The 22,800-nt window shown below is 38.3% G+C and overlaps 1 protein-coding gene across 1 annotated transcript in view; it reads right to left on the bottom strand.

Moving 5' to 3' along the window:
• LOC132144260 (sialoadhesin-like) overlaps positions 1-22,800 on the bottom strand; it is a 120,692-nt gene that overhangs the window by 73,419 nt on the left and 24,473 nt on the right. Inside the window, exons 4-7 of the mRNA XM_059555040.1 lie at positions 18,372-18,713; positions 16,510-16,755; positions 15,998-16,345; positions 10,796-11,047 (exon numbers count right to left, since the gene is read on the bottom strand). Of these exons, the coding sequence (XP_059411023.1) occupies positions 10,796-11,047; positions 15,998-16,345; positions 16,510-16,755; positions 18,372-18,713 (1,188 nt within the window). The remainder of the gene's footprint in view (positions 1-10,795; positions 11,048-15,997; positions 16,346-16,509; positions 16,756-18,371; positions 18,714-22,800) is intronic.

Below are 22,800 nucleotides of genomic sequence, written 5' to 3'. Positions count from 1 at the left end.
TGTGGGGTTTTTAGAGATGAAGCTTTGTAAGTTTCACTTCCTCTTTCTGAATGAAACTCTGTATTTAACACATCAAGTGATGGTGCAACACAATATCATTTACCACAATCATGAGCAAATGAAAGTCATCATAGTAATTGTAGTAATTTTTGGTTACACTGTCTTTTACATTTACCTGTACTTACAGAGTACTTACTTCAGAAAGTACTGGAAAATATAAAGTAATTACATGCATTTGCGTTTGGTTTAGGCAGTGTTGGGAAGGTTACTTTGGAAATGTAATAGGTTACAGATTACAAGTTACCCTGTTTAAAATGTAATAGTAGTGTAACTTTTTCAATTACTTTATTAAAGTAATGTAACTAATTACTTTTGAGTACTTTTTGATTACTTTTCTAAATTTGTGAAAATTAAAGAATAATAAATAAAAGCATATACATCAACTTAAATACAGTTATCTAATAAGCATGTGACGTATTCTTTGTACTACACTCCTTTGCACTAAACTTTTTTTTAAAGTGCTGTCTCTTTGTATATGATGATAGTTTTCTCAAAATAAGTAAAATGCACATTAAGTGACACAGAGCAGTTCTAGAAATTATGTTTATGTGCTCGTGTACTCCTATATTGAGATGGCAGAGGTTGAAAACACTGCGAGCTTCAGTAGGCCTATGTGTAGTAAATGAAACCATGTCTTTGCCATTAATTTACAGGAGGGGCGGACTGGGAAAAACATTCAGACTGGAAAATTCAAACTCATACAAACAAATTCATGGACAAAACTATTTTTTGTATGGACCTGACATAAAAAAAGGTTTAAATCTTTAATTTGGGGACATGCAAAATAATTAAAAGTTCTCTCCTGAACTGCACCTTCACTTCCATTTTTCTCTTCCGTCTCTTTATTTTGCCCTGTTATCCATCTCTCTACAATACTACAATATCTTTATAGAAAAATCCTAATACTGTACACGAGTCATGTTTTTCCCTTACAAAAATTAACCTTGCTTTTATTAGCCTATATAAAAGTAAAATAACCTTGTTTTGTTTTTTTGCAAATGGATTTGTATTTATTTTTAAATAAATACATTTGTAAAATAATTTTACATTTTTGGTTACCACATTTAAACAATAGTAACCATTTTCTCTGGATTTATAGTTAAATATTAAAATGTAAATTTTCGTGAGGGTTGTGTTGTTGTCTGTCGTAGCTCTCCCTAAATCTATAAAAAAAATCGGAATTTATTTCAGATAAATTCCTATTGTAACATTACAACAGATAATAATGATGTCCTTTATAAAGTATTTTGAGTGATGACTGATGAGCAACGTGCTGCTGCTTGATTAAATAAATAAAAAAAAATCAGACAAAAAAGCATCTTTACAGATGAAACTGACCTGAAACCCTGAACCAGGAGTTCTGCTTCTCTGCTCCAGCAGTCCTCTCTCTCTCTCTCTCTCTCTCTCTCTCTCTCTCTCTCTCTCTCTCTCTCTCTCTCTCTCTCTCTCTCTCTCTCTCTCTCTCTCTCTCTCTCTCTCTCTCTCTCCCTCTCTCTCTCTCTCTCTCTCTCTCTCTCTCTCTCTCCCTCCCCCTCTCTCTCTCTCTCTCTCTCTCTCTCTCTCCCTCCCTCTCTCTCTCTCTCTCTCTCTCTCTCTCTCTCTCTCATTGATTACTCGGAGTCTGATCCAAACCGTTTGGCGGAGGCGCGGAGAGGCGCGAGTCATCACTAACACTTCATGACTTATTAGAGATTTAATTATCAAATGGCGGATTCGGATTTACCTGATTTCCACAGACACGCAGAATGTGCAAGTCATATATTGCATTTTTGGGGCTTAATATTCACAGACACTAGTCGATGTCATGTTTTGACTTAAGTGTACTGACCTACTTTTGATTTAGTCATCCAAAATGTGGCATATTCCGTCCGCGTTAGGCATTTCGTTTTTATGACTGGATTCTACGAACCAGACTGTATTTCCGCATCCCGGAAATAATTAGGGCGGTATGTCTCAGAATAGTCAGTGCAATTTGAGAAAGAAATCAGTTAAATCTGTATGTGCACTGTAAAACCCGACAAGTTAACTTAACTCAAATCGTTTGAGTAAACCGATTGCCTTGACTTTAAAACCCGACAATTAAACTTAACTCAAACCGTTTGAGGAAACCGATTGCCTTAAACCGTTTAAGTTGAAAAAACTAACAGTTATATGAGTACTCTGAACTTAATTCAGGTGAGTTCACTGAAAGAAGATGTACATTGCAATTAAGTTATTAAGTGATTAACTAAGTGCTGATTGTGAATTAGTGATGAACAGCTGCTGTTAACAAACTGAATTACTGAAGAAATGAGAAACACAAGAACTACTACAACTGACTTCAGACACAGCCTTAGATGAAATCAACTGAAATAAAATACATGAAATCTCTCAAGATTTGATTAAACAACCCCACAAACAGCATCACCAGCTCCACATATTAACAACCAGACTGACTTTATTTCTGTCAGACGTCTACAGAAGATCTTATTGAGAATGAACTAAGGTTTAGATGTTGATTTATTGTTTCATTTGAAGTAACCATGTTAGAGATCAGTGTTTGCTTTAGTTGGGCTCTTTACCCTTTACTTCTGTTTTTGTGTTTTCACTGGCTGTTATAACCGTGTGTTTCTAAAACACATTTGTTGTAATTCAAAAGCCCAGAAGAAATGCCATCAGGTGTTAACCTGTACCTAGGTGTAGGTTGTTATACTTTATATTGGTGATGATAATTATTCATTATTATTCACAATTATTAATCCGTACAGAGTCTAATCTCTGATGAAATAAATGTGTAATTAGTAGAAGTGGACCTAGTAAAAATGACACTAAGATTCAGTTAATATAAAAATGACTTCATAAACATTTTGTACACATATATTTTTCTTCTATGCCAGTAGTTGGTCAAACACAGACATTAATAATCAGAATATGAACCTCTACAATGGTGACGAAAAAAACATGCTGCAATGCATGCTGGGTACTATTGTAGTACAAAACTCATCCATGGCTCCCAGCATGCTCTGCAGCATTTTTTTTATGGTCACCATTGTTGAGGTTCATATTCTGATTATTGATGTCTTTGTGTGACTGTTTGACAGCATAGAAGACCACAAGGTTTGAAAAGTCATTCATATTATCTGATTATCACAGAACCACTTGCTCTTACAATCACTTTTACTATATAATCAATCAAAATTTACAACACCTATTTCATCAGAGATTAGACTCAGTACAGTTCAATAATTGATGATTATCATCACCAATATAAAGTATAACAACCTACACCTAGGTACAGGTTAACACCTGATGGCATTTCTTCTGGGCTTTTGAATTACAACAAATGTGTTTTAGAAACACACGGTTATAACAGCCAGAGAAAACACCAAGACAGAAGTCAAGGGTCAAGAGCCCAACTAAAGCAAACACTGATCTCTAACATGGTTACTCCAAATGAAACAATAAATCAACATCTAAACCTTAGTTCATTCTCAATAAGATCTTCTGTAGACGTCTGACAGAAATAAAGTCAGTCTGGTTATTAATAAGTGGAGTTGGTGATGCTGTTTGTGGGTTGTTTAATCAGATCTTGAGAGATTTCATGTATTTTATTTCAGTTGATTTCATCTAAGGCTGTGTCTGAAGTCAGTTGTAGTAGTTCTTGTGTTTCTCTTTTCTTCAGTGATTCAGTTTGTTAACAGCAGCTGTTCATCACTAATGCTCAATCAGCACTTAGTTAATCACTTAATTACTTGAATGCAAAGTTTTAAAACTTACATGGTTTAAATCAAGGCAATCTGTTTACTCAAACGGTTTGAGTTAAGTTAACTTGTCGGGTTTTACAGTGTGGATGTGTGTAAATATTCAAATGTAATCCCCTTTGTAATCGTTAAAAATTTCATAAGTAACTGTAATTTAATTACTCATTTTTTCGTAGTAACTGTAACTAATTACAGTTACAATAATTTTGTAATTAAATTACGTAACGCCGTTACAGGGCCGGCCCTGACCAATTTTTCAGATGTTCTGGACACTGGATCCAGAGCTGTGTATGTATCATCACTCGAGTCAGCCGTCTGTAGAGAAAGATTTCATACACAGGAGTTTATTCATACTTCAGTGCATTAACATCATCAAATATTGCAGTTGTAGATGAAGATGTGTGTTTGCGTCTCTCCTCCTCTTTCTTCTGAAAACAGGAGAAAACTATTAAAGATGTGTTAAAATACATCAAATTAATGAACAAAAATAGTTAATTTACTCTAGATGTGAGATTAAGTCTGCAGATGTTTTACTTTTACTGAAGAGACATAAATTTAGTGTCCAGACAAACTTCACTCATGAACACAGTGATGATGATGATGATGATGATGATGATGAAGATCAAACCTCCATATCCCACCACAATCCCCAGTAACTGTGTGCGGAGCAGCTCTCTGAACCCCTGAAACAAGATGTTCATGAAGATCATTTCACACTAGAGACAGATGAAACTCAAAGAGTGTCTGTTTATAATGAATACCTTTAACAGAGACAGAAACAGACGCTGATCTCTGAGATCCATGTTGATTCTGAGCCTCACAATAGTAGCGTCCGCTGTGACTGAAGTTAAAGCTGGAGATGATGAAACTCTGTCCAGATCCAACAGCTGAGCTTTGATTCTCCTTAAACCAGCTGAAGTTCAGAGCAGGAGGGTTTGAGTCACTGCTGCAGATCAGAGTCACTGAATCTCCCTCCACTATTTCACCAGACGGACTGATGGACACTGAGACACTCTTTGGAGGATCTAGAGGTTAAACAACAAGGTCTTCTTATTCATATGCCATCTTTATTTGTTTGCTGGATCATTTGTTGAATAATTTCACTTTCCTTTCTTAGTGTTTGTTATTTCATCTAGTACAGCAGCAACTAACAACTGCATTTCATTTACAAAACATCACAGTTGAGAATTAGATTTTAATTGTAACTGCAAGCCATTTTAGCAGTTTTTTACTTTATATGTGGACTGACTCACAGTAACAAGTCTAATATCTGAAGATAATACACCTAATATTACCTAATAGTTAAAAAGAACTGGCAGATCATCTATTCTGTAATAAAATATGTTTAATACATTTTGCAGTCAGAAGGTTTTAGGTACAGTTATATTTGATTGACAGACAGATAAGGTCTTTTCGAGCTTGATTTCTACAGCAACATGATATTCAGGAATTATTGTTTGATATAATTTTCCAAAAATCTGACTAAGTATCTCCTCACACATGACAGTGATGCTGACAGCAGGAGAGGGCAGGTCTTCATGTCCTCTGACGGCGCAGCTGTAACGGCCAGAATCACTGTGCTCGGACTGAAGCTGGAGGGTCTCGCTCTGGATTTTTAAAGGCTGTCCATTTTTGTACCAGATGAATCCGTCTGTCAGACTGCATGTGCTTTCACACGTCAGATTGACTCTTTCTTTCTCCAGCACCAGCTGTGGTGCCTTTACCTGAAGAGCTGGAGAAACACATCCATCTAACCACGACCAAGAAATTAAATCATTAATAGAAATGAAGGAGTCAAGTGGATTACCTGAAACTTTAAGCTGAATTCCTGGTTTACCAATCCATTTTTGTCCTTCAGTATCAGTTACTAATCTGAAATAATATGCTCTTTCATCATTTTTAGTGATGTTGTAAAGTCTGAGAACAGCAGTTTGTTTCTGTCTGTCTTCAATGTATTCAACCCTGTCTTTATACTCGGGATATTCTTTTAAATTGATTTTATCTCCATCCCAACGTTTTACCCAGAATGTATCAGTCAGTTTATACTGCTGAGGGTATGTGTACGAGCATGACATGTTTACTGTGGATCCATTGAGAGCACATACTGATGTAGTTTCATAAATCACATTCCAGTTTTCTCCCAAAACTCCTGCAATACAAACAAACAGAAGAACAGCAGTGAAGCTTGAGTTTTTGCAAATGTTAAGAATATCAATCAGTTGTTGTGAAGTGAGAAGTGTTTCAAAAGTCCTGCAAATGAGGAAAAACTGTGTTCCAAAAGTGCACAAATTATTATGATGATGCAGAGCAAAAAGCACATCAACATGCAGACCAAAATATGAAGTCAAACTAAGAACCTAATAAACATTGTGCTATTTCAAAATTTTGGCTTTTTTTTTCAAACTTCCACTAATTTCAACCACACTTTCTCTCTCTTAAGCCCCGCCCTCTAAAGACATGTGAGCCAACCTGATTCCAGCAACTATGAACATGCAAAGTGACAGATTGAGAGCATTTCTGCAGCTAAAAATTGTCAGGCTGCCTAATAGGGGCTTCTGCTTGAGTACAAGAGATATTTTATGTTTGCTATTACAGAAAACATTTTAAAGTGACACTGTAACAACTGGGACTCACCAGAAATCATGAGCAGAAAGATGAGAGGAAGAGAAAGAGTCATTCTGACCTTCATCATCACAGCAATCTTCACAGCCATAACTAATGAGATTTCTTAACAACAGTTATAATGTACAGTATAGAGGACAAAAACAATCACTGTCAGACTGTGTTAGTGAAGTTATTCACATCAGTCCTTAATCAAATCATTTATTTGTTGTAATTCATTTGTTGTCCAACAGAGGTTTATGTGTTGCTCTATTAAAGTGTTTTATCATATCTGATCGTGTGTCAGAGATCCATAGACACTTCATGAACAACAGTGATCAGACAATATTTCATCCTGTATGAGTCTGGTTTTATAGTTAAAGTCAAGTAAATAAAAATGTGTGTTATCATCTACATGGACATTTCTTTATTCCTCACATATTTACATACCTTTAATTGAAATTTAAATATACAAGCTCTTTATTAAATAATGTGTAAAACTCTCATACCTTGTTCACAGTGGCTTTCATCAGCAGTACACAAATGTTGAGTTTGGAATATGTTAGACAAGTTAAGATTATCTCTCAGTGATTATAATAACTTCCAGTTTCTATGCAAATGTGTTCATAAAAAGACCAACTGCCTCTACTGTAAATGTCAATGCAAGACAGTTATATTTATATTGCAAAGACCACTGAAGATCAAAGCCCACCCAAATTTAGACTAGTCGAACAACATTCAGACCTAAACGGAAATTCCCTTTTTGGCCTTTGCAGTCTAAGTACACTTGAACTAATGTCAACTGTTAGCCGGATCCATTACTAACCTGACGCGAGGATACACCGTGATCTTCTACAGTCAATCATTTCAGAGCAAACAGAATCCACTCAAAACTGAAAATCTATCATCAGTCAGGTAAATATGTTTATGCCAATTACATATTCAATTCAGAGATATCAAATCAATAAAGGACATAAAATTCTCAAAGATACATCACAGGGTAAAATATACAAATCTGACTTCAGAAAAATACATATGGAGTGTGTGGACAGAATCTTGCAACATTTGCACTGCTCAGCCCAAGACAAACATCCCCCAAATGAAGACAGGAACTAAATTGGAGTTTGATGAATTTGCTTTAATCAAGTCCTAGATGTGAGAGTTGCACCTTATGGGACAGATGATAATTAGCATGAAAGACACTGGGTATTAGCACACCCTCTACAGTGAGCATCATAATTCTAAACTTGTACGATCTGTATTACGTTTTAGTCTACATCTTGTAAGATTGAGGCCATTGTACCAGTCACACTGAGGACTTTCAAATAATACCAAACATGAAGAGTTACTAAACTACATTATTGGGATGTTACTTTTAAGAAATAAACAAGTTAAAATGTATTTGTGAGTGCAGCAGAAATATAAAGAAAATGTGAAATGTACAATAAACATTTGAAAGATGAAAAACATGTTCTGCAGAATGTTATAAGCTCCATTACAGTATACACAGTTACTTCAAGACGGTTTATGAAAGTTACTGATAATGAAATAAGCATCAAATATGATATGAATGAGTTTCTGAGTATTTCCATGTGAGCAGTATCCTGTGAGGAGAGACTAATGAGGATCTGCTGCAGTTCCTGCTAGAGTCTCATATTCAGAAGATCTGGACTGAAGCTGGAGAGCCGTGTAGGTGTCATCAGGAGCTCTGGAGTCAGCAGACTGTGAGAGACAGATGAACAGAACAGACTGTGTTATATGACTCTGCTGAATGTGAGAGTAAAGAGTGTCTGAGACCTTCACCGACTCTGATCGTGCTGTAAATGTCAGCAGATGTTCTGGACACTGGATCCAGAGCTGTGTATGTATCATCACTCGAGTCAGCCGTCTGTAGAGAAAGATTTCATACACAGGAGTTTATTCATACTTCAGTGCATTAACATCATCAAATATTGCAGTTGTAGATGAAGATGTGTGTTTGCTGACTCGCCTGCTTTTGATTCACATCTTCACGTCCACCGTTTCTCTTCCTCTTTCTTCTGAAAACAGGAGAAAACTATTAAAAATGTGTTAAAATACATCAAATTAATGAACAAAAATAGTTAATTTACTCTAGATGTGAGATTAAGTCTGCAGATGTTTTACTTTTACTGAAGAGACATAAATTTAGTGTCCAGACAAACTTCACTCACCTCATGAACACGATGATGAAGATAATGATGATGAAGATACCTCCACATCCCACCACAATCCCAGTAACTGTGTGCGGAGCAGCTCCCTGAACCCCTGAAACAAGATGTTCATGAAGATCATTTCACACTAGAGACAGATGAAACTCAAAGAGTGTCTGTTTATAATGAATACCTTTAACAGAGACTGAAACAGACGCTGATCTCTGAGATCCATGTTGATTCTGAGCCTCACAATAGTAGCGTCCGCTGTGACTGGAGTTAAAGCTGGAGATGATGAAACTCTGTCCAGATCCAACAGCTGAGCTTTGATTCTCCTTAAACCAGCTGAAGTTCAGAGCAGGAGGGTTTGAGTCACTGCTGCAGATCAGAGTCACTGAATCTCCCTCCACTATTTCACCAGACGGACTGATGGACACTGAGACACTCTTTGGAGGATCTAGATGAAATGTAAATGATGAATAATTACCTTATTTAACTTCTCTTATGGTTGTTGACATTTACTGATGTATATCCGCAAACAGAAATTAAAGGAGATTTTATTTGAGTGATGAGATCAGAAAGGTACATGTACTGATTTATAAACCCATGAAGAGGGTCTCTATCACTGATCTGTATATATGACTGGATCGCTCATCTGCCAACAGACTTTTTGACATTTTTTTAGGGAATTATTTCCAAATTCTGTTTTCCGTTTAAATTTTTCTGGATTCAATTTTTTTCTGTTTTATTTTTATTAATAATTATTTTTATTTATTAACTCCTTTTTAATGGTTCAATTGAATTGTATTAATCAAAAAGCATGTCTAATTAATTTAAATCATAACACTTATACATTTTCACAGCAATTTATTAAAAGTTTTTTAAAAAATTACATGTTTAGGGCCATATGAAATTTTTTATTTTTTAGCATTTGTCATTATTTAAATGCATAAAAACAACTTCATTTATAAACTTTTTCTAAAAATAGCCTTATGAAATGTTTTTTTTTCTCAGAAATTCTGTTGTGTATTTAAATTTTTCTGGTTATCAAATGAAGGCAAAAAACATTCATTTAGATTTTCTTTTAAATATTGAAAATTAAGCAAACTTAATTTTTTGGTAAACAAAGGGGATTTACTATTAAAAATAAAACATGGAAGAAATGTTAAGCTCGAGTAAAGCTCGCTTTAAAGCGCGAGAAATAGAGGTTTCCCCAGTAACAGCTTTAAAAAAAGCAGCACTGAGCTCACAAACGCTACTTTATCAGACATATAACACGCAAGTCTTCCTTCAGAAATACAGCGATATAAAAACACCTGTGCCTCGTTTTGATATTTAAACATATAAATGTAAGGAATTATTATTATTATTAAACGTGCAGTACGTGCTCATGTTTATTAAACAAAGCCTTTTGGAAAATCGTTTAGTTTTAAAATAGTGGCGAGTCTCCAAAAATAAATAAATGTATGGGAAACATATAAGACTGAGCCCAACTTCAGTCTACTCATCACCTTAACTTTAACTGCGTTTGTAGAAGGCACCGCAGCCAGACCGATATACACAACACAGACCGGAAGTTAACTTGTTAACCCGGTGAAACCGTCTATAAGATGATATTTCAGCACTTGACAAACAGAGAGCGACTCCTACGTAGCACTTGAAGCAAAGCTGTGCGATTGCTTTATGTGCAATGTTGGGAAACGCACGTCAAACAATAACGAACGATCGTAAAATTACTCGTAAAAAACACTCTTAAGCACTAAGATCAATCGTTATCGGGAAAACCGGCCCATAACTTTACACACAGGCAAACACGGCATGTGTAACGCAGGAAAGCGCTTTCCTATAATCTAGTAGTGTAGTTACCAATATTATTAGTGTAATGCGTTACTTTACTTCGTTACCCAAAAAAGTAATATAATTACTGTAATCCATTACTTTGTAACTCGTTACCCCCAACAATGTACAGAGATACTTCATATTAATAAATGCTGACTTGTTAGGTGATGTTTCTCATTAAAATCATACAAATTCCTATTAATTCAATGGAACGTTTACGCACACTAGGATTACCAAAATGGCGGCGCTAATATGTCTAATAATAAAAGATTTAATCTATTCAGTATTAATGGGATGAATTTAACTAATCTGAAGTTAATTCTGGAAATCTCTGAATAATCAGTTAAATATTTCACTAATGTTAATGAATCAGTTTGTACTCACATCCTACTTGAAGATAAACAGGTGGAGAGATCAGATGTTCCTCTCCTGAAACAGTACACTGATAGTTTCCTGAATCATGAAGACTGACTGACCGCAGCTGAAGCTGATTCACTGTGATGATTCCTGTAGTTAATCTCTGTGTGTTTCTGAACCAGATGAATGTTGTTTGTTGAGGCAGAGAGCAGCTGCTTTTACATGTCAGATTGACTGAATCTGTCTCTTTCACACTCTGCTCTGTCTCCACCTGAAGATCTGACAACAACATCTCACTGATTCATCGTTATAGTTTCACCAACATAGCTTAATGTTATAACAATTGAAACTTTAAGGAGATAAAACTAGTAACAAATAAAATATTTACATTTAAGCATTTGCTATCCCTTACGAAAAAAAAGTTTATTCAAGTGTGCTATTAGTATACTTCTTTTAAACTAAAAATAGGAAAGTATACTTTTAGTTTACTTTTTATGTACTTCTCAGAAATGCTCTTTATGTATTTGTCAGAAATATACTTAAAATTACGTTTAAGTATACTTGACTTATACTTACAAAAAGTCTAAATATATTTGAGCTATACTCCTAAAATCTGTGTTTTCATTGTTTTATGGTAGAGGGTGCTAGTATGCATCTTCTGCACAAAATTTTCAAAAATACACAAGTGAAGAAGAAAAAGAAACCACCCAGCAGGCACAGTACATCAATGTGATGTCAGGAAGACGTTGGACTCCAACTAATCCAACGTCAGTCAGACATCATATTTTGGTTGAAAATTTTTGGGTTGACGTCTAAACCCAACTTTGTTTGACGTCTAACTCCAACATCAGACAGACGTTGAATTTTGGTTGGAATAAGCACCACACTGCAAAAATGGGTGAAATGCATGGCAGCACATTAAATATCTCAAGATCTCAGCAGAGGAGGATTAAACAACTCCACAAACAGCATTACCAGCTTCACGTATTACTAACCAGACTGACTTTATTTCTGTCAGACGTCTACAAAAGCTCTTATTGAAAATTAACAGGGGTTTAACTCTAATGTGTTTAATTTCCATAACAGCATAACAGTTAAACACCATAACAGTGATTAGTGTTTCCATTAGTTGAGCTCTTAACACTTATTATATGTTTTGGCTATTGTGGCTGCTATGACAGTTTGTTTGTTGAGCACATTTGCAGCATCAAAGAAAGCTAAAGTGACATGAGATCAAGTGATGGCTGTTACCTGTTAATGGTTTTATAATCATCATGAAATAACCTGATTCCGCTGATGTTTTTTAATCTAACAATTAGAGTTGTGACGTTCGCGAACGAACCGATTCTTTTGAACGGCTCATAAACATGAACGATGGGAGCCGAGTCGCGGCTGGAGGGGAGCCGTTCTTTCTGTCGTTCTTTTTTCCTATGCGTGTTTCACACAGATGCACACAAATGAGCTCCCCCGCGAGACAGAACAGTTATGGGGGAGGGGCGCACCCAGCGCAGGCAAACCCTTTATAGCGTGATGATATTAGTTATTAGTTGTGCACGCATCCTTCACGTGAGTAGGACTCCAGTGGAAAAAAAAACCCTGCGTGCCTCTGTCATTGTCAGCTGTCACAGACATTCATTGCAGCCCACTTTGTTATTGTTCATTGACTTGAAGGGGCTGATGTCCTATTTGCAAAGTTTACAGTAGTATGTAGACATTTCCATTTTATTTATTAGAATTTTATCTACTTTAAATATTTTTAGTTTTCTATCAAAATGTTCTTGTGTGATAACAATGTTCTTGTGTGGAAGTGTTTGTAGTAAAAGCTGTTTTGCACAGAAATTCATTGCAGCTGGCTTTGTTTTTGATGTTTATTTGTGAGTAGGTATTGTATGAATAACATAAGTCAACGTAGCTTTACACACACACACACACTTTGTACTAAAGGTAAATCCAAAATAGTGATGTCACTGTCTAAGCAGAGGGATTTGTGCAACCCTATGGAATATAGTCCACACATGACAAATGAGGTAATAATCAATATTTCAGAATAATTCAAACTCAGATATTGGTGTGTGATATCTGAGTTTTAATTATTTGACTACAAATCTCACCTCATCATTCCTCCCAGTGATTATTTCCAGGATAAACTGAGATGCCCCCAAGCTGGCTTCTTAAAACTGACTAAATATTTAAAAAGAGCCAAAAGAGCCGTTCTTTTGAACGGCTCTTTGAAAGGAACGGATCGCAAAGATCCGGATCCCCTCAAAGAGCCATAAATCCCATCACTACTAACAATTATGTTGTTCCATTAGTACATTCATATTACAAACCCTATGTTTCTGCCACATGAGACCCAGCAGTATTATAACAATCAGTTAAAACCTTTTAACAAACATGAGCTCTAAAAACTTAACCTACACTGACACACACAGACATCAACAATCAGCATATGAATCTCAACAATGGTGACATGCTTCATGCAGCAATGCATGTTGGGAGCCATGAGTTTTATACTGTGGTGGCTCCCAGCATGCATTGCTGCTGGAAGCATGTCACCATTGTTGAGATTCATATACTGATTATTGATGTCTATGTGTCTCGAAAGCTTTTTCTCCCTAAGTGTATTTAAAAATAAAAATTCAGAATGTCTGATTTGAGGGAAGAACGTATTGTCTCTTGAATATTGTTCATTAATAATAAATAACCACTTTGGGTCAATGACGATTAAAATAATTTTCCTCAAACATTTTTCTTCATGATGATGAAAACTATATCACCTTATCTTTGTTTATGGCACCTTTTATAACAAATTATGTGTTTTGGTAAACACTATTACAGGAACCACAAACTTACTAAGCCAAGAGTCAAACTACCCAACTAAAGCAAACACTGATCACAATAATGGTGACCAAACATTTTCAAATAAAACATCAACATCTAAACCTCTGTTAATTCTTCTGTAGACGTCTGACAGAAATAAAGTCAAACTGGTTAGTAATAAGTGAAGCTGGTAATACGTGTACTGTCATACATTTCACCATTTTTTTAATGTTTTTTTATTTGGGGGGGGGGGGGGTTTATTCCAGCCAAAATTCAGCATCTGCCCAACATTGGAGCTTGACGTCAAACAGTCATTGGATTTAGACATCAACCCGATTTTCATTTTCAACCAAAATCCAACGTCTAACCGCTACTATTATGTTTGAGATATCAATCACTGGTCGATGACCATAATGTTTGTATAAACTGTAGGTAACAACTGGTAAAATGTACACCTAGGTCATAAAAACCATAATAATACCTACACTTAAATATTTTCTTCTCAGCCATGACATCAATTGCTCTTGAGCGAAATCTCCTCATCCGTTGTCTGATTGGAATTTCGCAAGGATTTCTGTGTAGTTAAAGTGTGCATATCCTGCATCTATCAACTTTTTTTTGTAACTTACCCACATTAAAGTGTTTAAAAAAAGAATGCATGGAGCTAGAATGAAATGTTTTTGTTTACAAGCAGATACACTGTTCTTTCTTTGTATGTTTTGCATGCTCAGATATTCATGTAACAAAATTTATACAAATTCAAACCTAAATGGGGACATAGTAGTCTTAAAGTATGATATAAATTTCACTTAAAGAAAACTTATGAGTATACTTGCAGTATAAGTGTACAAAGTTTTTAATTAGTAAACTATCAGCAAATCAAGTTCACTTTTATTATAATTGCAGTACAAACTACAAACATAGAGGTAAACTAGTTTGTACTCAAAGTTTGCTACTATTTTACTTAAAGTATATTTAAAAGTATATTTTATATACTAGAAAGTGGGCCGATTTAGTCCAAAGGAGTATTGAAACAGTACACTTACAAGTATACTACTAGAACACTAGAACACTTTATATACTTGCTACATAAAGTATACTTAAAAGTATACTTGAACTTTACTTAAGTAAACTTAATAAAATAAACTTGAAGTATACTCCCAGCAGGCACAGGATGTAGACTCCAACGTTGGCTAGACGTTGGATTTTGGTTGAAAATGAAAATCAGGTTGACGTCTAAATCAAACGACTGTTTGACGTCAAGCTCCAACATTGGGCAGATGCTGAATGTCAGCTGGAATAAACACCCCCCCCCCCCAAAAAAAAACCCCCATAAAAAACGGTTAAATGCATGGCACTACACGTATTACCAACTTCACTTATTACTAACGAGTTTGACTTTATTTCTGTCAGACATCTACAGAAGTTCTTTTTGAGAATTAACAGAGGTTTATATGTTGATGTTTTATTTGAAAATGTTTGATCACCATTATTGTGATCAGTGTTTGCTTTAGTTGGGTAGTTTGACTCTTGGCTTAGTAAGTTTTTGGTTCCTGTAGTAGTGTTTACCAAAACACATTATTTGTTATAAAAGGGACCATAAGAAAAGAAAAAATTATTGAGGTAAACTAATTTTCTCATCATTGATCTAAAGTGGTTGTTTATTATTAATGAACAACATTCAAGAAACAATAATTTCTTCCATCAGATCAGACATTCAGAATTTTCATTTTTAAATACTTTTGTGAGTAAAATCTTTCGATACACATAGACATCAATAATCAGTATATGAATCTCAACAATGGTGGCATGCTTCATGCAGCAATGCATGCTGGGAGCCACCGTAGTATAAAACACATGGCTCCCAGCATGCATTGCTGCGTAAAGCATGTCACCATTGTTAAGATTCATATGCTGATTGTTGATGTCTGTGTGTGTCAGCGTAGATTAAGTTTTTTGAGCTCATGTTTGTTAAAAGATTTCAACTGATTGTTGTAATACTGCTGGGTCTCATGTGGCAGAAACACAGGGTTTGTAATATGAATGTACTAAATGACTAACATAACTGTTAGATTAAAAAAACATCAGTGACTCAGGTTATTTCATGATGATTAAAAAAACATTTACAGATAATCACCTGATCTCATGTCACTTTAGCTGTCTTTGATGCTGCAAATGTGCTCGACAAACAAACTGTCACAGAAGCCAAAAAAGACAAAAGATATAATAATTGTTAAGGGCCATAAGCCATAAGAAAAGCTTTATGCCATTGCTCTCATGGTTTTGTCATTACTAGTGCCATGCTCTACTGTTTGAGCTTCTGGAATAATAGGTGACAAAATCTGTGTTTTATATGCTCCATGATGTGTTTTACATATTTCTGTGGTGTATTTGTGTCTGTAGCTCTACCTGTGACGTCCAGCTGAGCTCCAGGAACTCCTGTCCATTTTCCACCCTGAGTTTCTGTAGTGAATTTGCAGTAGTAGATGTGTTTATCAGCTTCTGTTACATTCGTCAAAGTGATTCTGTAAGTGTCTTTATATTCACGGACACACTGAACTCTTCCTCTGTTTTCTGGGTCTGAACACAGGTTCGGTGGATCTCCATCAGTTACAGCAGGTTTGGTCCAGAAGACTTTCTTGAGCTGATGATCAGGAGGATATTTTAAAGTACAGGAGAGTTTCACTGTTGACCCCTTTAATGCACAAACATATGAAGAACTATAATTCACTCGCCAATCCTGCAAACAATCACCCGCTGAAACACAAAACACAGAAATGAAAATGATGACTTTCAAACTCACCTTTCATTTACTTTTAGATTTCAGCTGATGTCGAACTTTACAAACTCAATTTAAAAGAAATATAAAAATTAAAAGGTGTGAATAATTCACTAATGTTAATGAATCAGTTTGTACTCACATCCTACTTTAAGATAAACAGGTGGAGAGATCAGATGTTCCTCTCCTGAAACAGCACACTGATAGTTTCCTGAATCAGAAGAGGTGACTGACGGCAGGTAAAGCATCTCCCGTGACTCTTCAGTTAATATCTGTGTGTTTCTGAACCAGATGAATGTTGTTTGTTGAGGCAGAGAGCAGCTGCTTTTACATGTCAGAGCGACTGAATCTTTCTCTTTCACACTCTGCTCTGTCTCCACCTGCAGATCTGGCAGAACAACATCTCACTGATTCATCAGCTTAAAGTGACAGTCAACTTAAAAGTCCACTTAAAAATTGAAATTCAATCATTAGGTGCGTTCGACTTCATGCAGTGCAAACCGATCGCAGTCTGACATGAAGCAGTTCATGCCAGTTAGAAATGTGTCTGTCTTGACACGGCACCGATGCCACATGACTGTCACGTGTGGCATCAAAGTATCGCGACAGTGTTTCGAGAGCAGCCGGCTGACTCAGCCGCCGCAGTTTCTCCAGAGCGACTGCAGGAGCGCTGATGACGACAGCTGCTTCACGATTGGCCAGATCCACCACATGACAACGATCACGTGTTTTTCGGGTAAGATGGCAACAAATCTGTGTTTTTAGAACGGTAAAATAATGTTCCACTATAGTCGCACTGTTGTAATTAGTCAAGATTATCATAAAAGCTTATATACCCCACTGTATTAGTATTCAAAGAGAATTTGATTATGTTGAACTTTATTCTTGAAAAGATGGCGCTATATTAAGCAGTATATCAAAAGTGTTTATGTTTCTCATGGAAATGTTTCTGAAACATCTGTGTATATGACAAATATTGCATTTAATTCACTTCATCTGTGATCAACTATGCAAACACCTCTTGAGCATTACTAACGGTAACAAAAAGTGTCCGGATTGACGGCTCCATTTTTAACTCTGCCCCCGACTGCAAGCGGCTGCTCTCTTTGATCGACTTCTGTAGCCGTGCTTCAAGTCGAACACATTATTTATCACTCTGCTGTTGGTCTAAAACCATTTACAAATGTCCTGCTTGTGATTGTCCATTTAACAGCAGTTCAGTTCTTGTTTAAATGTATAGCACTTTTCACAACGTAACAATATTTCAAAGCAGATTTACAGCCAACTTTTGTTTCAATGAAACAATATCTTTGGGCCTAAATGAACAGGGAATCTATCATTATATCTTTCTTTAATGTCTCCTAATCACATGTGACTGTAGCCGGGTTTCCATCCAAAGTTGCAAATTTAACTTATGAGCAAAATTGGAATATCACACAAATCATTTGCAAACAAGCAGCGTTTCCATCCAACAAGTCAAAGAGAACAAAATCGTAACATGCTTGCACCTCAGAATGAGCAGATGAAACACAATGAATGGATGATGCTGTTTGGGAACGCAGTCGTTTAACAGTGCTGAGATGCAATTATACAGAAATACTTTGATGACAGACTTTGCTCGGGCGTTTCAGAATGACCATAACAACATTTCAAATGCAGTGGAACAAGACATTTATTCGCAAAATGCATTTCCATCCCCCATTATTAGCATTGACCCTTTTTCGCACAAGTCAAAACCCTCAAGCGAGCTTAAAAATGTTTTTGTGAATTTTGTGGTTTTTCAGCGATGCAAAACTCGATTCTGATGCGATACCTAAAAAGTCTTCTGACAACAGGATAATATCATATACCAATAAAATACAGCTTGAAGTCACATGTTCAGTTAAACAGATAGAACAATTTGTGAATTTAGTGTGTGTGTGTGTGTGTGTGTGTGTGTGTGTGTGTGTGTGTGTGTGTGTGTGTGCGTGTGTATCTGTGTTGTATTTGTGTCTGTAGCTCTACCTGTGACGTCCAGCCGAGCTCCAGGAATCCCTGTCCATCTTCCTCTGTTTGTAGTGAATCTGCAGTAGTAGATGTGTTTATCTGCTTCTGTTACACTCGTCAAACTGATGCTGTGAGTGTCTTTATATTCACTGTCACACTGAACTCCTCCTCTGTTTTCTGGGTCTAAACACAGGTTCGGTGGATCTCCATCAGTTACAGCAGGTTTGGTCCAGAAGACTGTTTTAAGCTCATGATCATGTGGATAGTTTAAAACACAGGAAAATTTCACTGATGACCCCTTTAATGCACAAACATATGAAGAACCATAATTCACTGCCAAATACTGCTGACCATCAACCCCTGAAACACAGAAATTAGAAAATTAGGTGTTTTGAGCCAATGTATATAAAGTATCTTTTTCATTTTAACCATTTTTATGCAACCCAGGCTCATTGGAAATACGTGCCTCTACAAACATTTCTGCATCACTGTAATAACGTTTCGCGGCAGTTTCAAAGTGAAATGTCCAGAGACTGGCACTAAAACACACATTTAATACGTGGCCATGGCACGTTTTCATTACGTTGGTACAGGCAGGTATTGCAGTGTTTTTATTGCACTGCTTGAGACACTTACTGCAGATGTTCAGAAATCAAATATCCGGTGAGTTGTGTGTCACTAAAGGTTAATGCTCTGTCATGTTGGAAATATCCCCTAAACCTACCCAAGAGTGTTAACAAATGTAAAAGTAATATAAAAATGTATTTGCTGATGGAGCTATTTTAACTTCCTCGTGTGGATTTGAGCTGTTTTGTACCAGAGCTCTTCATCGCTCAAGTGCAACGCTATCGAGCAAAGCTACTGAATTAGAAAATCAAGCCTATCAGATCGTACAGCAGGTTAAAATAGTTTTAAAGTCATTACATAATATTCTGCAAGTAATTGCAGAAGTGTGAAAATTAGCCTTTATTAATCAAAACTCTGTGCCTGTAAAACATACTTTGTGTGAAAAGGAATAAAAGTTGTCAGAGTTTTACTGCCTCTGATGCTCATTTCAACTGGAAACTGCAGTGAATCGGACGTAAGTTTTTATTAGTTTTGAAGAAATGTATGCAGAGGCACGTGTTTCCAATGAGCTTAGATTGTTTTTATGTTAACTGACAGCAAAACACTTTAAGAGCTACAAGTTTGAAGAGCTCAACAGTTTTTCAATAGTGTTAAAGTGTGTGTTTAGTGACTGTAACTGAAGACTCACCCGCAGTCATGATCACCAAGATCAGAGGAAGAGATCTTACGAGTGACGGCACCATAGTGATTTCTGCAATAAAAAACACAAACTTTATTGTGTTGATAATCAATAGACAGCGATCATAATGACTTCAGATTAATTCACTGCTCATTGAAGTGTTGACATGTGCTAAGGATGTTTCTCATGTCGGGCCTCGTGTGTCTAATCGAAGACATTTACTCTTCAGAAAAGGGTCTAAACATTTAATCCATTGTTATTAAAGATGTAGCATGGACAAAAGTTTGACTTGATCGCAGATCATTAAACCCTTGGAGGCTATCTATGGTATGCGATCGAAACCATGTGCTTGCATCGAAAGATGGATGTTAAGACTACAATCATATGACTTTGTGTCTGGTCTGTGGAAAGAAGGTGGTAGTACTGAATTACATTTACTTTGTTACATTTACTTGAGAAAATTATTTAAAGAAATTAAAGAAGGGAAATTTTACTCCTACTTTACTAAATTTAGAGGAGGGGAACTGTACTTTTGCTTCATTACTGTGGGCGATGTTCCTCTCGTTACTTTATCTTAATGCAATAAAAGTTATAAATGCTTCAGTTTATCCTACTTTTCTCTGGGCAATGAGCGATGCCCATTCACAAATGATTCATTCTTTTGAGTCAATCTTGTTCAAAGGTTTGATAAGACCAGTGAATTGGTTCGTGAATCAGTTTGAATGATTCGTTCAGCTCCCGCTGCGCGTGCTGAGCGTCTGAAGCGGTTCACAGTTGTAACAGAAAATGTAAGAACGTCAAGAGCGTTGAAGACGTGGCTTTGGATCTGCACTGAATTGAAAGCAAATCTGCAAAGGATATTGTTTGCTAGCGATGAATATCTTTATGAGATGAACACTGCATGTGCTGTCTACGGTTCGACAGGAGTAACTTAGGCTACATTCGATTACAGTGCACGACACTATGACATTAGTTTGTTGTACGTGTGTGGCAGGGGGGCGTGGTCTAGCGATGTCTGCAGCGGGAGAGAGAATCAGGAGACGAGCGGTAAGTGAGTGGTTTGGGCAAAAATTATCGTCACCTGTTTCTTGTTCTAGTAATTGGCGTGGAGAGAGTATAAAACGCCAGGAGAGTCGGAAGCAAGGGAGAGAGTCCTTCACCGCGAACAACACCAGGCCCTGCTGGACCTAAGGACGGATCAGGAGAGGCGTTTCCAGGCCATTGTCCAGGCCCAGCAGGAGGACAGCGAGAGGTTCCGGAGCTGGATCGATCGGGAGGTTCGCGCCGAGGTTGCCGGGCCGCTCGCCGCACCCATGCACCTACGGCTGCACAAGATGGGGCCCCAGGACGATCCGGAGTCTTTCCTGGAGCTTTTTGAAAAGTCAGCAGAGGCCTGCGGGTGGCCCCGAGAGCAGTGGCCGGTGCACCTCATTCCCCTGCTCTCTGGAGAGGCCCAGGTGGCCGCCCAACAACTTCCGGTGGCGAACCTCCTGGTCTTCGACGACCTAAAGAGGGCCGTCATCCAGCGGGTCGGCCGGTCGCCTGAACAACACCGCCAGCGGTTCCGGTCCCTGGGCTTGCGCGAAGCCGGTCTACCCTTCACGATGGCCCAACAGCTCCGGGACTCCTGCCGCAAGTGGCTACTAGCCGAGGGAAGCGACGTGGAGCATGTCGTCGACCTGGTGGTGCTGGAGCAGTTCATCGCTCGGCTTCCCAAAAAATGGCCGAGCGGAGGACCACATGGTGGCGTGCCCAGAGGTCGGCGCACCCCCACCTACTAACTCTCTCTCTCCTTCTCTCTCTCCCCCCTCTCTCTCTCTCGCCCTGTCCCTCTCCCTAGGTCCCGTCCACCCGGCCCTCCCCGGGGCGGGTCTGACCCAGGCCATTTCGCGAGTCCAAGAGTCCAAGACTCGCCATTTCGCGAGTCTTGTGGCTGCCGGAGGGGACAGTGCTTCCGTTTCTCCGCTCTCTCTGCGCCAATTCTCCAATCCACTCCCTGCCACTGGGGCGGGGGGTAGGTCTGGGCTGGCCTGTTGGCGTTGCGGGGACCCGGAGCATTTCGTGGACGGGTGTTTAGTGATGGAGGTGGGGACGATGATCCGGGTCCCGGACGTCCCACAGGTCACCCCCGGTCAGGCTGGCGAGTACCAAATACCAGTGAGTATCAAGGGGGGTACATATCCGGCCTTGGTGGATTCAGGATGTAACCAAACCTCAATCCATCAAAGCCTGATTCAACCGGGGGCATTGGATACAAGCCGCGTGGTTAAGGTGCGGTGCGTACACGAGGATGTGGTGGAGTATCTGGTTGTCCCAATTATAATTCAATTCCGGGGAAAAAGCATAGTGTGGAGGTGGCGGTTTGTCCCCACCTCCGGCATCCGATAATCTTGGGAACAAATTGGCCCGCGTTTACGGTTTTATTGGGGTCGTTATGTACGGATGCTTCTTGGGGAAATAAGGCGCGGAAGCAGACCGCGCGGGTACAGGTGGGGAAAACTGAGCCAGGACCGCTGGGTTCTGCTTCAGGGGAACCGAACGAAATCGGGAGACAGGCAGCAACACTAAATAGCCTCATGGCCCGTTTCTTTTGGCCGGGCATTCATGACAACGTGCGCAGGTGGTGCGCGTCTTGTCCGGAATGTCAGTTGGTAAACCCACCGGCCGCCCCAAAAGCGCCTTTGCGCCCTCTTCCCTTAATGCAGGTCCCCTTCGAGAGAATTGGTATGGACCTCATTGGGCCATTAGAGCGATCGGCACGAGGACATCGCTTTGCATTAGTCATAGTTGATTATACAACACAATATCCTGAAGCGGTGGCCCTCCGCAAAAGTGTTGCGGATGCCCTGTTTCGTCTTATCTCCCGGTTGGGGGTTCCAAAAGAAATCCTCACCGATCAGGGCACGGCGTTTATGTCACGTACGCTACGTGAACTGTACTGATTGTTGGGCATTAAGTCGATTCGAACTAGCGTCTATCACCCACAAACCGACGGCCTGGTCGAACGATTTAATCGCACACTTAAATCCATGATCCGTAAGTTCGTTCACGAAGACGCCAAAGATTGGGATAGGTGGCTAGAGCCCTTGTTATTCGCTGTGCGGGAGGTCCCGCAAGCCTCCACGGGGTTTTCCCCCTTCGAGCTTCTCTATGGATGCCTGCCCCTGGGGGTGCTCGATGTACTGAGAGAAACTTGGGAGG

The sequence above is a fragment of the Carassius carassius genome, chromosome 7 (assembly GCF_963082965.1).
Source record: "Carassius carassius chromosome 7, fCarCar2.1, whole genome shotgun sequence".
In the NCBI taxonomy this organism is placed as follows: Eukaryota; Metazoa; Chordata; class Actinopteri; order Cypriniformes; family Cyprinidae; genus Carassius; species Carassius carassius.
Note: the sequence above shows the minus strand (reverse complement) of the source record. Positions and strands in the feature narration are given on the sequence as shown.